This window comes from Crinia signifera, chromosome 1, assembly GCF_055691185.1.
Source record: "Crinia signifera chromosome 1, ASM5569118v1, whole genome shotgun sequence".
Classification (NCBI taxonomy): Eukaryota; Metazoa; Chordata; class Amphibia; order Anura; family Myobatrachidae; genus Crinia; species Crinia signifera.
In genome coordinates, this window is record NC_139217.1 from 433,220,166 (window position 1) to 433,233,207 (window position 13,042).

Below are 13,042 nucleotides of genomic sequence, written 5' to 3' on the forward strand. Positions count from 1 at the left end.
GCTACCCAATAACTTCAGTGTCTGCGACCCTTTTTCATAGCCTGACAGCTGATTGAGACCCAAAGCCTAGAGTTCACCTTGGTCAAACTGCGTTTCATTGGCTTCCATGTTCTTAACAACCACGGGCTTTCATCCAATCATGATACTCTCCTTATTTCCTTAAGATAACTATGCTAAATGTTACAGGTTTCCACCTCTTGCCCTGTCATTTCCCTATATGATCAGAATTTACTCCTGTTATCAAATATTTATTTATTCCCCTCTTACCTTTTTTATTAATACTATTATTAGCATGTTCTAGTTTTTCATTTACATTTATAGACCATTATCCGTGTTAGAATCTATCTGCCATACCTCCACTAAAAGCCTTATTTCCATATTCTACAGCTCCCTGATCTCCACCAATCTGTCATCCAGACAAATGAGTGGAAATGGGATTTGGGCAAGTAAAGGTGTAAGGCAGTATGGATAGTGCTGCACTGACATCATGGATTTTATTCCCATTATGGCCCTAAATGTGTCGAGTTTTATATACTCTCCACGTGCTTGCACGAGTTTGCTCTGGGTACTCCGGTTTCTCCACAATCCAAAAATATACTTCTAGGTTGATTTGGTTCCCGACAAAAAAATTAACCCTAGTGTGCATAAACACACGTTTAGGACAGACGAAAGTAAACTGGTGGGTTTCTACCGTCAAATTCTATGATTTTCTTAAAACATCGGGGTAACACGGGCATACAGAGCAGTGGAGGGTTGGAGTCTGTAGCAATGTCTCATCGTTCCTTATTTCCCAGGCACTTCTACAGATCACTCTCATACGTTTCTGAACTTATAAGCGTGATCATTATCTTGCAGGAACCGAACCCTGAACGGCAGGATGGGCAATAAGGTGTCCTTGACCAGGCCAAAACAAAATACAGAAACAAAAAACAAAGACCAGCACAGCAGTATTGTTTGTTGTTCTGAAATCAATATTTGAAAATATGAAGAAAAAAAAATCTCGACACAGTGAAGTTAAGGTGTCCACACTGATCTGGGTGAGTGCAAAGGCCGATATTCACTACTGGGAGGTATCACATGCTGCACCTCGCATGCGATACCCCGCCAACTCACCCGGCAGCTACCGGGTGGCTGGATCACATACGATACATCATATGTGATCTTGTTCATGGTCGCTGGATCCGATAGATCAGGGGTGGCCAAACAGGTCCTCGAGATCTACCAACGTTCCACGTTTTCCAGGTCACCTAGCTGGTGCACAGCTGTAGCCATTACTAACTGTCACATTTTAAAACTTGCTGCAGTCACTATATTATTCATTATATATTATTAGTCACTATATATATATATATATATATATATATATATATATATTCCTACTATAGATCCACAGGTTGCTTGGAAAACATGCACCGTTGGTAGATCTTGAGGACAGGTTTGGCCACCCCTGCGATAGATCCTTGTGACAGCCACTGAGATCTGCAATTGCGATGCGAGGCACACCGGAACGTGCCTTGCATCGCAGTCACAGGAAAAGCACTTGTGATATGAAACTTTTCATGCAATCTGTCGCAGAAATGTGTTGGAATCGCATGAGAAGTGCCCATATTGCATTAGTGGATGGGGGCCTTTAGTAAGTGACACCTTCGGGTACAGAACAGTGCAGAGATAGGTGAGGAGTGCTAAAGTAATGTTGGTAGAGCAGGGATTAGGATTATAATTCTGCATTGCTTACTGGAGACTACATAGCATATCATGTATTGCTTATATAGTCTGACTTTAATATATCCTGCTTTCCCGCTACAATGTTTCAGCTTAGTGCCACACCCAGTTTAAACATACTTAAATGGCACCCATTCTGAAACAGCCTAGTGGGTGCTGTCCCCACCCATGAGCCACAGGCCCTTATTCTGGTTCACTCGCAAAGGCAAATTCCTTCTCAAATGGACAAAAAACCATGTGCACTGCAGGTGGGGCAGATGTAACATGTGCAGAGAGAATTAGATTTGGGTGGGTTTTTACTTCAAAGGGAAATTTATATTGTAGTGTAATTCACCCTACATTCACCCTAGAGTGATCACTAATACATCCGAAGTCCTGGATTACTTGTTGGCAGAAGTGGTCACAACCAATGTTTTTGGGTGTAATTAAATTATCACGATCATCATCACTCCTTCTGTCCAAAGAAGAGTGTGACAAAATAATTATAATTCCCACATTCTGTCACCATTGCCCAGGACTAGACTGCAGCCCATACTGCCATCATACCAGCTAATTACCAGCTTATAATGTGCAGCTGTCACATGTTACACTGCAGGACAAGTAGTCCAGATGTAAGGGAAAGGCTTGTAGAAGAGGGGAGGTGGATGTACTGCATTTGGTGAGAAAGATGAGCCGGGCTGCAGCAGAGGATAGATTGGATTCCATATAGGAGGACATTACAGCAGTCCAGTCTGGAGATAACCATTGAGGGGACAATTGTCTTGGTAGTATCCTAGGTGAGAATGGCTCTGATCCTGGAAATAATTTTGAGATGTTTGAAGGAGACGGAGGAGTCAAGGATTTCTCCAAGAGAGCGCACTTTGGGGCTACAGTTTGGGGGTTATTTTGGTTCACTCCTTCTGACAAATTCCTTCTTAGATGGACAAAACCATGTGCACTGCAGTTGGGGCAGATGTTACTTGTGCAGAGAGAGAGTTAGATTTGGGTGATTTCTTTTGTTTCTGTGCAGGGAAAATACTGACTGCTTTATTTTTACACTGCAATATAGATCTCACTTTGAAGTAAAACCCCACCCAAATCTAATTCTCTCTGCACAAGTAACATCTGCCCCACCTGCAGTGGACATGGTTTTGTCCATCTAAGATGAAATTTGTCAGAAGGCGTGAACCAAAAAAAAAAACCCTTTATCAAGATTATCTCCCATTCCTACTAGATGGCTGATTTCTTCATATATGGAGTCATTCCCAAAACTCTTTCCACCCTGGTGGGAGGTGTGGGGTCTAGTAAATACCCACCTGGAATAGAGCTAGATATGCTTTTACCTACCAAAAAAATCTTCTGCTCCTATACAGTTAATATTGGCCCAAATGTAACATAGGTCCTGGCAGTGCCGGAGCGCCCCAGGCGGGGGGGGCGCCCCAGCGCTCACCCGCTCCACGGGTGGGGGGGTGGGGAGGAATACGGCCGCCGTGCTGCTCCAGGGGGGGGGGTTTGATGCGTGATGCGGCCGGCGCGCTGATCTGGGGGGGGGGGAGGGATACGGCCGCCGTGCTGTTCCCTCCAGTCCATATATAATTTCTCACCCGGGTCTAGCTCATCGGGCGGGCGGGAGGGAGAGAGAGCTGGAGGTCTGGCTTAGCGGGCAGGAGGGAGGCCTCGCAGTTCAGTCCCGGCGCAGTGTGACTGACATCCTCCACCCGCACCGTGTACAGCCGCTCAGCCGGGCAGCGCTGAGCACTTGGCTCACCCTCAGACGCTGCCCGGCTGAGCGGCTGTACGCAGTGCGGGTGGAGGAAGATGTCAGTTAACATGCACCGGGACTGAACTGCACACAGCGCAGCGAGCCCTCCCTCCTGCCCGCTAATCCAGACCTCCAGCTCTCCCTCCTGCCCTGCTCCCAACTACCGCCCCCCAGTGGCCGGCGCCCTAGGCAAATGCCTAACACTGCCCAGTGGTGGCGCCGGCCCGGGGTCCTGGCGATATAGATGCTGGATTTGAAGTGGCAATTAATTTCCAGGAATATCCAGATGTTCTTGCTGTACAACAAATTGCCATTTTAAATCTAGCTGCTACAGTATATTGCACCAGAAAATTGGAGCCTTTTACATTTGGATCATTGTATCAGCTGTCACCTGCTAGATCGATGCTGCCTGGAAACAACCCTTTGCCTTTATTTTACTTGCCATCAAGTCACAGATTTGGTACACGTGCACAGATTTTATTAGAACTCCCCTGGCTCATTTTAGAAAGCTTTTGGAACCTTTTCCACGGACATGAAAATTCCGGGTTATTGCACGTGAATGCACATCGACCCAGGATTTTTGTTAGCGGAAATGACTCAACCTGGGAATCTAACCCTGCTATAACTAGTAAACTGGTAACCTGGGTCAACCCTGCAGGTTGGGAAAACAACTTTACTGGCGCAAGATGATAATCTTCAAGTGCTGCCACTGCAGAAGGAAAGTTATCAAGATATCAAAATGGTGCTCAGAAATTAGAGCTGTGTGCCAAGCTGCTGTTACACAAATAACTTAAAGGGGGTGTCACTCCCCATAAGATAAACACAGAAAAAGGTATTCAAAAAATGGCATAAAAATACTGGTGCAGCTTATTTAAACAGCAAAATGCAAAAGGACCTTCTGCACCCCGTAATCGGCAATCCATTCTTCTATTAAACAGTGGCCGAACCAGCCCTGCATCAACTGCTCCGCCATTGGCCAGCGGACAATGGGGCAGATGTATTAAGCCTGGCGAAGAAATAAACTGGAGATAAATTGGAAGGAGATAACGCACCAGCCAATCAACACCCAACGGTCATATTTTAAACACAGCTGATTGGCTGGTGCGTTATCTCCTTCTACTTTATCTCCAGTTTATCTCTTCTCCAGGCTTAATACATCTGCCTCAATGTCTCCACCCTTGCAAAGTCATCAGGGTGGGCTGCGGGGACTCTAGTCCTGGGCCAAGACAGAAAGGGGGCCCAGGACTGGAGTCTTTGAAGTATAATTTGTCATAAACAAAGTTCACATTCCCCCATGAAGCAATGCAGAGTTTGGGTAGTGTGGTCAGTGCTGTGGACACCAGAGGTCTCAGGCAAACCAGGGGTTTGAGAAGAAAGAGGCCCTGCCTATATTCTCTGTCCTGGGCCCCACAATGTCTGATGGCCATCCTGGCTACTGCTAAGCCTTTACCTTGGGCTATCAGAGAATGACTGTCTGTAACTCCGCAGATCATTCTGTGCAGATTGCTAGTGGATGTACAGGGTGTTTCAGCATAGAGCGAGTAGTGTGCACAGAATGGAGAAATTAAGTCTTCAGCAGCCGGTTCTAGGTTTTCCGAAGCTGATGATGTTAGCACAGCGTACTGTTAGCAAACCGCTAAAACTCTGTTTATTTGTAGTTTGAATCAAACTAGATTTTGCCACATAAAGCTTGTTTTGTACAATGCTAAATCCAATATAGAACATGTGTGTTTGTCCCAACAGCTGATGTGGAGCTAAACAGCATTCCCTGCCACAGTTTTGCTATTAGGGCATGCTGAGAATTGTAGTTCCACAGCAGCTGGAGGGGACTCCTGATATAGAGGGTGAGATTTAATGGGATGAGTGATTCAGAAAGGGAGAGATTTGGTGAGAAATCTCCAGTTTTTTAAAGCAGCAATTATTTACACTTTTATTTACAAACCGGTTTTGCAGTGAAAATGATTGCCGCTTTAAAAAACTGGAGATTTCTTATCAAATCTCTCACTTTCTGAATCTCTCTCATCCAGAGTGTTCATCTGTTGACCTTATTTAATGTAAAATTTACAGTGATGCGAACAATTGAATAAGGTATCCACGTAGTGTTACATATCTAAGGGAACTATTTTGCAAATATTTCATGATACTCTTTTTATTTATTTATTTTTATTATAACTAATAATTAGTCAACATATCCACATATTTCATAGCACTTTCTTTAGGCAGATTTTGTTTTTGTCTGTGTTGCATGCAGGGTAAACACTGGCCGCTTTTGCATGTAGTCCACATATACTGGATAGCTTTATTTTTACACTGCAATTTAGATTTAAGCTACAGATGCAAGCATATTACTACAATGTGGCTCCTAATTCAAACCCACTGGCTGGGCTGCGAATTCGCAACCCGAGCGATTATTTAAGGAGCGCACACTTTACACAGTGCAGTTTCGCAAGCCATCTGACTGAAGGCAGAGAGCAAAGGCTAGCCCATAGCAACATGTTGCTATGTCCTTCGTACATTGTTGTGGTGTGTGCCCAGGATCCAATATGTGCACCCAGCCTTAGATATTGATATTGCTACTGCACCTAAACACAGTAGCTGCTGCTAATTGTGGGCTAAAGGTGCCCATACACTAGTAAGATTTCTCTTCAGATTTGGCTGGTTGGAACAAAAACATGGTTATGGATGAGTGACAGTTTGTCAGTTTTCCAACATTTCCAAGCAAATGGTCAACTGTCATTTGCTCTCATCCATAACCATGTTTTTGTTCCAACCAGCCAGATCTGAAGATAAATCTGTGTGTGTATGGCCACCTTAAATGTATGTAGCCTGTAGAAGCGGTATCTAACCACTATATAGAGCGTTAAGCTGGCCATACATCTACACAGAGGCAGAACTCTGGGAGACAATGGAGTCATCTGCCACCGGGCTCCTGCTCTCAAGGGGGCACATGTCCTCCTCTGCAGGTTTAAATTCATTAATTGAAAGCCATCAAAATCGCTTCTGTGGCTGAATCCTGAAATATATATATATAGATATTTATTTTATAACAGACATATATACAGTATATATTTTATATAACGTTGTGTGTGTGTGTGTGTTTGGGGGGGCACCAATATGCATCTTGCCTCCGGGCAACTTGGACAAACTTACGCCACTGCATCTACAGATCGATTTTCAGATTGGGCTGGTTGGAATAAAAACCTGGTACAGGTTGAGTATCCCGTATCCGTTATCCAAATTATTCCGAAAACCATACATTCCAGAAAGTGAAAAAAAATATTTTTTTTGCTAAAAACTCACTGGGGACATTTGTAACAGCACTACTGGTGACATGATATGTAACTGGCACTATATATGTGCAAGAAAATGATTGCTTGGCATTCAAATTCAATATCTGAGTTAGTACACAAATTTTGTTTCATGTTTTGAAACCTTGTTTTTTGAACAAATAAAATATATTTGTGTGTAATTTTATGTGGTAATAAAATATATTTGTGTGTATTTTATGTGTTTATACAGCATACATGCAAGATACTTCAAAATACATAATTGAAATATTAAAATATTCCGAAATACGGAATAATCCGTTATCCAAAATTCTCCTGGTCCCGAGCATTTTGGATACGGGATACTCAACCTGTAATATCTGAATGACAGTTTTGGCAGTTTTCCAGCATTTCAAAGCAAATGGTCAATTGTCATTTGCTCTCATCCATTACCAGGATTTTGTTCCAACCAGCCCAATCTGACAATCTATCTGTAGATGTATGGCCAGCTTTATGAGCAAGGTGATAATGCACCAGCCAATCAGCTTCTAACTGTCAATTTACATATCAGATCTGATTGGCTGGTGCACATAACGTTCTTTATGAGAATAGACACTACTTATCCAAGCTTTATAACATTTACCCCTGTGGGCTAAAGTGCTATTGATGAATGAATCAAAAGTCTCCAGGAAAACTGGGTAGGTTGTAAAGTGTCTGCTTCCATGCATGAAGGGTACGTGTGCACTTTAAGCTGTAACACATCCTGTTACTAGGACTTGTGGCCAGCCACTGTGCACAGAGAGGAAATCTGAAGCTTTGGCACTATCCATGTAATTACTGGGAGGGCGGTTAAACGGTTAATTACAGAACAGACTGCAGGGTGATTAGTGCAATTGTCCTGTAATAAGAAAAATGTAAGAATATCCACATTTACGTTCATTTCCCAGACGTCATCCGCTATAATGCAAATAGCACAAGTCTCGGCAGTTTGTCTAAATCCTTTTTTTCCTATTCTTTTCCATCCAAGCATGGCGTAATCGCTACTGAAGATGAAGAGTATTTTATTGAGCCTTTAGACAACGTCACAGAAAACTCCAATCACTTTAACTCCGAAAGGGGCCACCCTCATGTTATTTACAGAAAGTCTGCCATCCATCAGCGGCATTCCAGCAACCAGGGGCTCTGCGGTGTGAAAGGTAAGATACGTGTGGGGCTTGTAGTCCGTCTGGTGAAATTCCTGATGTGAAATGCCAAAAAGTCCAGGGCCAGCGGCTCTCGTATTTCTCTTGTTGCTGAATAAATACAGGCAAGAACAGTCACTGCTTACTGAGGACCAAGTGCAAATATTCATTGTCACACTGCCTTTAGCATTTGTTATGGAAGGATCTGTCTGCTGTAGCATACTGCTCACGTAGCCCCTTATACAGCAGGTGTGCTGCAGGTATCTCCCTCTCATGCAGGGTTTCTGCAGACTATCCCTATTGGGCCAAATGGTTATCATTCTGTCTGTAGTACTGAACGATGAGCTTTCACGGCCTAGTTTGGATTTGAAGCCTGTCCAATGCACTTGTCTTTCAGGCTATAAATGGAGATTGCCTCTGTACATTAGGGAAACGGTCATCTGTCAGACCACACTTAGGTCGACAGTCATTAGGTCGACCCCGGAAGGTCGACTGGCCCAAAGGTCGACAGGGTTAAAGGTCGACATGGGTCAAGGTCGACATGACTTAAGGTCGACAAAGGTGGCCAGCGACGACGTGGCGGCCAGGTCTGAGTGCATTTGAAAATGCGGTAAAACCCCCCGAAAACTGGGGTTTTACCGCATTTTTCCCTTAGTACATCCCGCCTCAAGTGTTTGTTTTCACTTCCCTTGTTTGTGGAAGGAGGAATGCATCGTATTAAACTGGTTTTCTTTGTTCTTCCTGTCCGACTTCCATATCCTCAAACCTGTGGGTAGCATGGAGTGCAATTAATGTGACATTTACACACACGGTAGATTCTTCCAAAATGACCAATCCTGTGAGACTATGCTGGTGCAGAAATCCTTTATGGAAAATGTGTATCAAATGTGTATATACCAGCACCCAGGTATACAGGTACTATAACACATGGAATTATAGGACAATAGGGCTCTATCTTTTCAGATGTAACTTGGTGAAATATGAGGAATTGTGTAGGGAATATTAATAGATTTTTATACCAGGGGTGGGCAAAATACGGTCCACAGGCTGGATACGTCCCACCAACTCAATTGGAGCTGGTCCAGTGATGCTTCAGAATCTGGTCTGGTATTGATGCCACCAACATAGCAAAACACAGCGCCACATTCCGGTGATCAAAATAAATGGCCGCTACCAACAGCCCTTGTGTGTGTGTGCGCTCAGCTAATCGGCCTCCAGCTGAAATAATTGCTCGCCCCTGGTATACACCAAGCAGGAATCTTGCCTTATTTGCCCCTCACATGTTATTGTAGCGAGAACATGGTTTATGTTCTGACTTTCGGTAGTTTACAGTTATACGTTTTTACTGTATAGTAAATAAAGAATTTTGAATATCTGAATTGGATGTTGAATTGTTGGGGTATGTCATGTTCTCCCTACATTAGGCTCACAGGGGCAAATGTATTAAGCCTGGTAAAGTGATAAAGTGAAAGGTGATAATGCGCCAGGTGTATTTAAAAAAAATGACAGTTGAGAGCTGATTGGCTGTTGCGTTATCACCTTGCACTTTACCGCCGCTTTATCACCACTTTAATGCTTTACCAGGCTTAATACATCTGCTTCACAGTTCTGTATAAATACAACCCCATGCTCCGGGGCAATATGGTTATGGTATAAAACATCTAGGGGTAGATGTATGAAGCAGTGATAAGGGAGGAGAAGTGATAAAGTGCCTGGTACTTTATCACCGGCCAATCAACTCCTGACTGCTAAGTTACAGGCTGGGTTTAAAAAGGGACAGTCAGGAGCTGATTGGCCGTGAATAAAGTACCAGTCACGTTATCACTTCTCCTCCCTTATCACTGCTTCATACATCTAGTCCCTAGTGTCTAGGTCTACAATCATATGGTCTACCACTAATGGTCGACAGGTTCTAAAGGTCGACATGGAAAAAGGTCAACATGATTTTTTAATGATTTTAGGGTGTCTATGTTGACACAGCTCACTGCGCTCGGCACACTTTTTTATTCACCTTCCACGCCCTAGTGGATGGTAGAGCATGAAATACCGCCTGTCGGCACATGTCAGCTGAAAATTTTACCTTTTTGACCCTGTCGACCTTTTGACTGTCGACCATTAGTGGTGGACCATATGACTGTCTATATTGAGTCAGTCTAAGACCAGTCCGGATTCCGGGCAATATAAGTAGGAATATTAGCAGTGGCAAAACTTGAAAAATCCTGGGGGCATATAGTGGTCCCATTAGAATTTTTGTCAAAAACGATTAATTACTAAAAAAAAAAAAATCCCCAGAGCAAACTTTGGGGCAGATTTATTAAGCTTTGAAAAGAGATAAACTGGAGATAAAGCGGAGAAAAGGTAAAAGGAGATAAAGCACCAGCCAATCAGCTGTGTTTGAAAAAGACAGTTGGGAGTTGATTGGCTGGTGCTTTATCTCCTTTTACCTTTTCTCCGCTTTATCTCCAGTTTATCTCTTCTCCAAGCTTAATAAATCTGCCCCTGAATTCCTAACAGGTAGCGATTAGAGTACATGATAGTGTGTGTCATCCTATCTCATACTATTCCATTTCTCCTAGAAGATCTCACTGGAAACCACAAGCCTTGGTGGTTAAACTATACATTATCTAACCCCACGGTACCATCGGATAATGACACAGATAATGGTCCGCGTCGGCAGAGGAGATCGGTTAGCATTGAACGTTTCGTGGAGACACTCGTAGTGGCTGACAAAATGATGGTGGGATATCATGGACGCAAAGATATTGAACACTACATACTGAGCGTAATGAATATTGTAAGTTTGACCCCTACCTCACTGTATAAAATAAATTGCACTGAACCTGATGACCACTCCCTGAATAGCCATAAGGGTCTATGTACCAAGCCTTGGAAAGAGATAAAGTACCAATCAATTAGCCCCTAACTGCCATGTTACATGCTGTAGTTGAAAACTGGCAGAAGCTGATTAGTTGGTACTCAGGGTCTATGTGCCATTGTGGTACTTTTCTCAGCGAGAAAGCCGCTCCTGCTTGCCTGCTACCACTGTGAATCAGCAGACGGCTACCGCTACTATTACCAGGCCCATCCAGGAGGGTGAAAGTTAAGTCACCACCTCTGCTGTAACAGCAGAGACTCAAGCTGCCTCTGCAGTGTGTGAGTGAGTAATGCCCCCCATACATTTTTTCGGTCCGTTCAGTACATTTAAAGTACACATCGGATCGGATCGCATCCCTAGTGCATGCAGTGTGCATGCACTGCGATCTGATGTGTACCTAGTACAAAAAGTATGTGCAGCACATACTTTTTTGTACCGTACTATGTGATGCGCGGGAGCGCGCATCGCATAGTACAAAACGGAGCCCTACACAACGGACCGTGTATGGGCTCCTTAAGACTCACCTATCCTGATGAGTGCCTTAAACTGGGAACACACTAGACCAGGGGTTCCCAATCTTTTTTGAACCATTAATAATGTGAGTTGGTCCTGGACCACCAACCCAGGGCACCCCTGCATGCGTCCCGAGGCATCCCAGGGAGCCACGGCACACAGATTGGGAATCACTGCACTAGACTATATACCGTCCAATCTGGCAGATCTGACCAATGTGCCACTAACGATGCCTGCTCATGTACATCATCAGTGAGGCTTGAATGCAACATGGTTATCCCTCCATAACTGCTTACATTGACATGTGTGATTGCATTTTCTGATGCTGGCTACCTGTCAGTCCCGTCACTGCAATGTTGAGTATATATTGTATAGTGTGTACCCAGCTGTACAGTGCAGCAGCACAAAGAGTTTTGCCCCAAGTGGCTATGGCAGGGCTAAGTACCCAGGTTCATCTCCATATTGTAGCTTGCAGGCTGCAGACAGAGAAAGTAACTTTAGTACACACTGAGAATCGATATGAATAAATATTTTCTCTGCCCTTTAGCATTTTTCTCCTCTTGCTGGTTAATTTAATATGGCACTTGTATATCTTATTATATTCTGTAGTGTTGTTCAGCTGTGAGCAGGACGGACTGTGGCAGGGCTCACTGAGGGACAGATTTATTATGCTCTGTGAAATTAGAAAGTGGCTAGTACTTTGTCAATGGCTAATCGTCTCCTAACTACTGTCATGAAAAATGACAGTTGGGAGCTGTTCCCGCGACATTATCACTTTACCGGGCTTAATAAATCTACCCCAGAGTGACCAGAGGCCATGGCTGGAGATGCAGGCCAGGCCTGGTTCTTAAGTTTGTAGAGTTCCATAAAGGTATGTGAGGAAAGGAAGTGGAGTAGGAAGGGAGAATAACCTCGACTAAAAAGAGAGTGCCAGATTCTGTGGGTGCTACTTAAAACATTGTGGAGGGACACCATGTGCACGCTAAAGCCTAAGAAACAGTTGTGGCTCCTAACTAAATGTACGAGGGGGGGCTGTAGGTTTCAGGCATTAGGACTGGCACATACGCAGTGAGGTCCTTGGTAACCCATAGACGTAACATATGGCTGTAACCCATAGACGTCATATCAAGGATGACAGATGACAGGCACTGGGACCGGTGCATACGCAGTATCGGCCTTGGTACATGCGCATACCACAGGTTGTATGGGCTGCTTCAGCTGCAGCCCATAGAAGCCGAAGAGGCAGCTTCGGTGGGAGGGAGTCCCCTCCCAATGGGTAAAAACAGCCACTGCCCATAATAATATTCTGTATTGTGGTGCTGAATTAAAGACCAAAAAAATAATTTACAATATAATTATTTTGGTTTATTTTTAAGAAATGCAAATGAAGATTTGGAACATTTCCAGTTAAGTAGCTGATGTTATCTGTAACAGCACTTTGTGGCTTGTAACATCAAGTGTCTGCCAGATCGGCTGAGCGAGAGCTAGTTCTGCACAAAACACTGACTCCTCTGTTAGTTTTTACAAGTGTCAATTACCTGTTGCTTTCCTTTTATCATCCTGAATACTTCCTTCATTGTACTGCTCTAGTGGCGGGGGAAACACTGACGTCACCCCGTCATTTATCATGCTTGCTAGAGTTACCTCCGCATGGAAGGAGTTTCCTGCCTTGTGTAGGTGTTCTTGTTCTGAACCATCAAAGTCCGGAACGTGTAGTCTGCAACCACTAAAATGTAGTCTAGAA

The 13,042-nt window shown here is 43.9% G+C and overlaps 1 protein-coding gene across 2 annotated transcripts in view; it reads left to right on the forward strand.

Moving 5' to 3' along the window:
* ADAMTS6 (ADAM metallopeptidase with thrombospondin type 1 motif 6) overlaps positions 1-13,042 on the forward strand; it is a 288,122-nt gene that overhangs the window by 54,969 nt on the left and 220,111 nt on the right. Inside the window, exons 4-5 of one of the 2 annotated variants that reach the window (XM_083152973.1) lie at positions 7,757-7,925; positions 10,487-10,704. In XM_083152973.1, coding sequence (XP_083009099.1) covers positions 7,757-7,925; positions 10,487-10,704 — 387 coding nt within the window. The remainder of the gene's footprint in view (positions 1-7,756; positions 7,926-10,486; positions 10,705-13,042) is intronic. The other variant, XM_083152982.1, reaches the window with a different exon arrangement.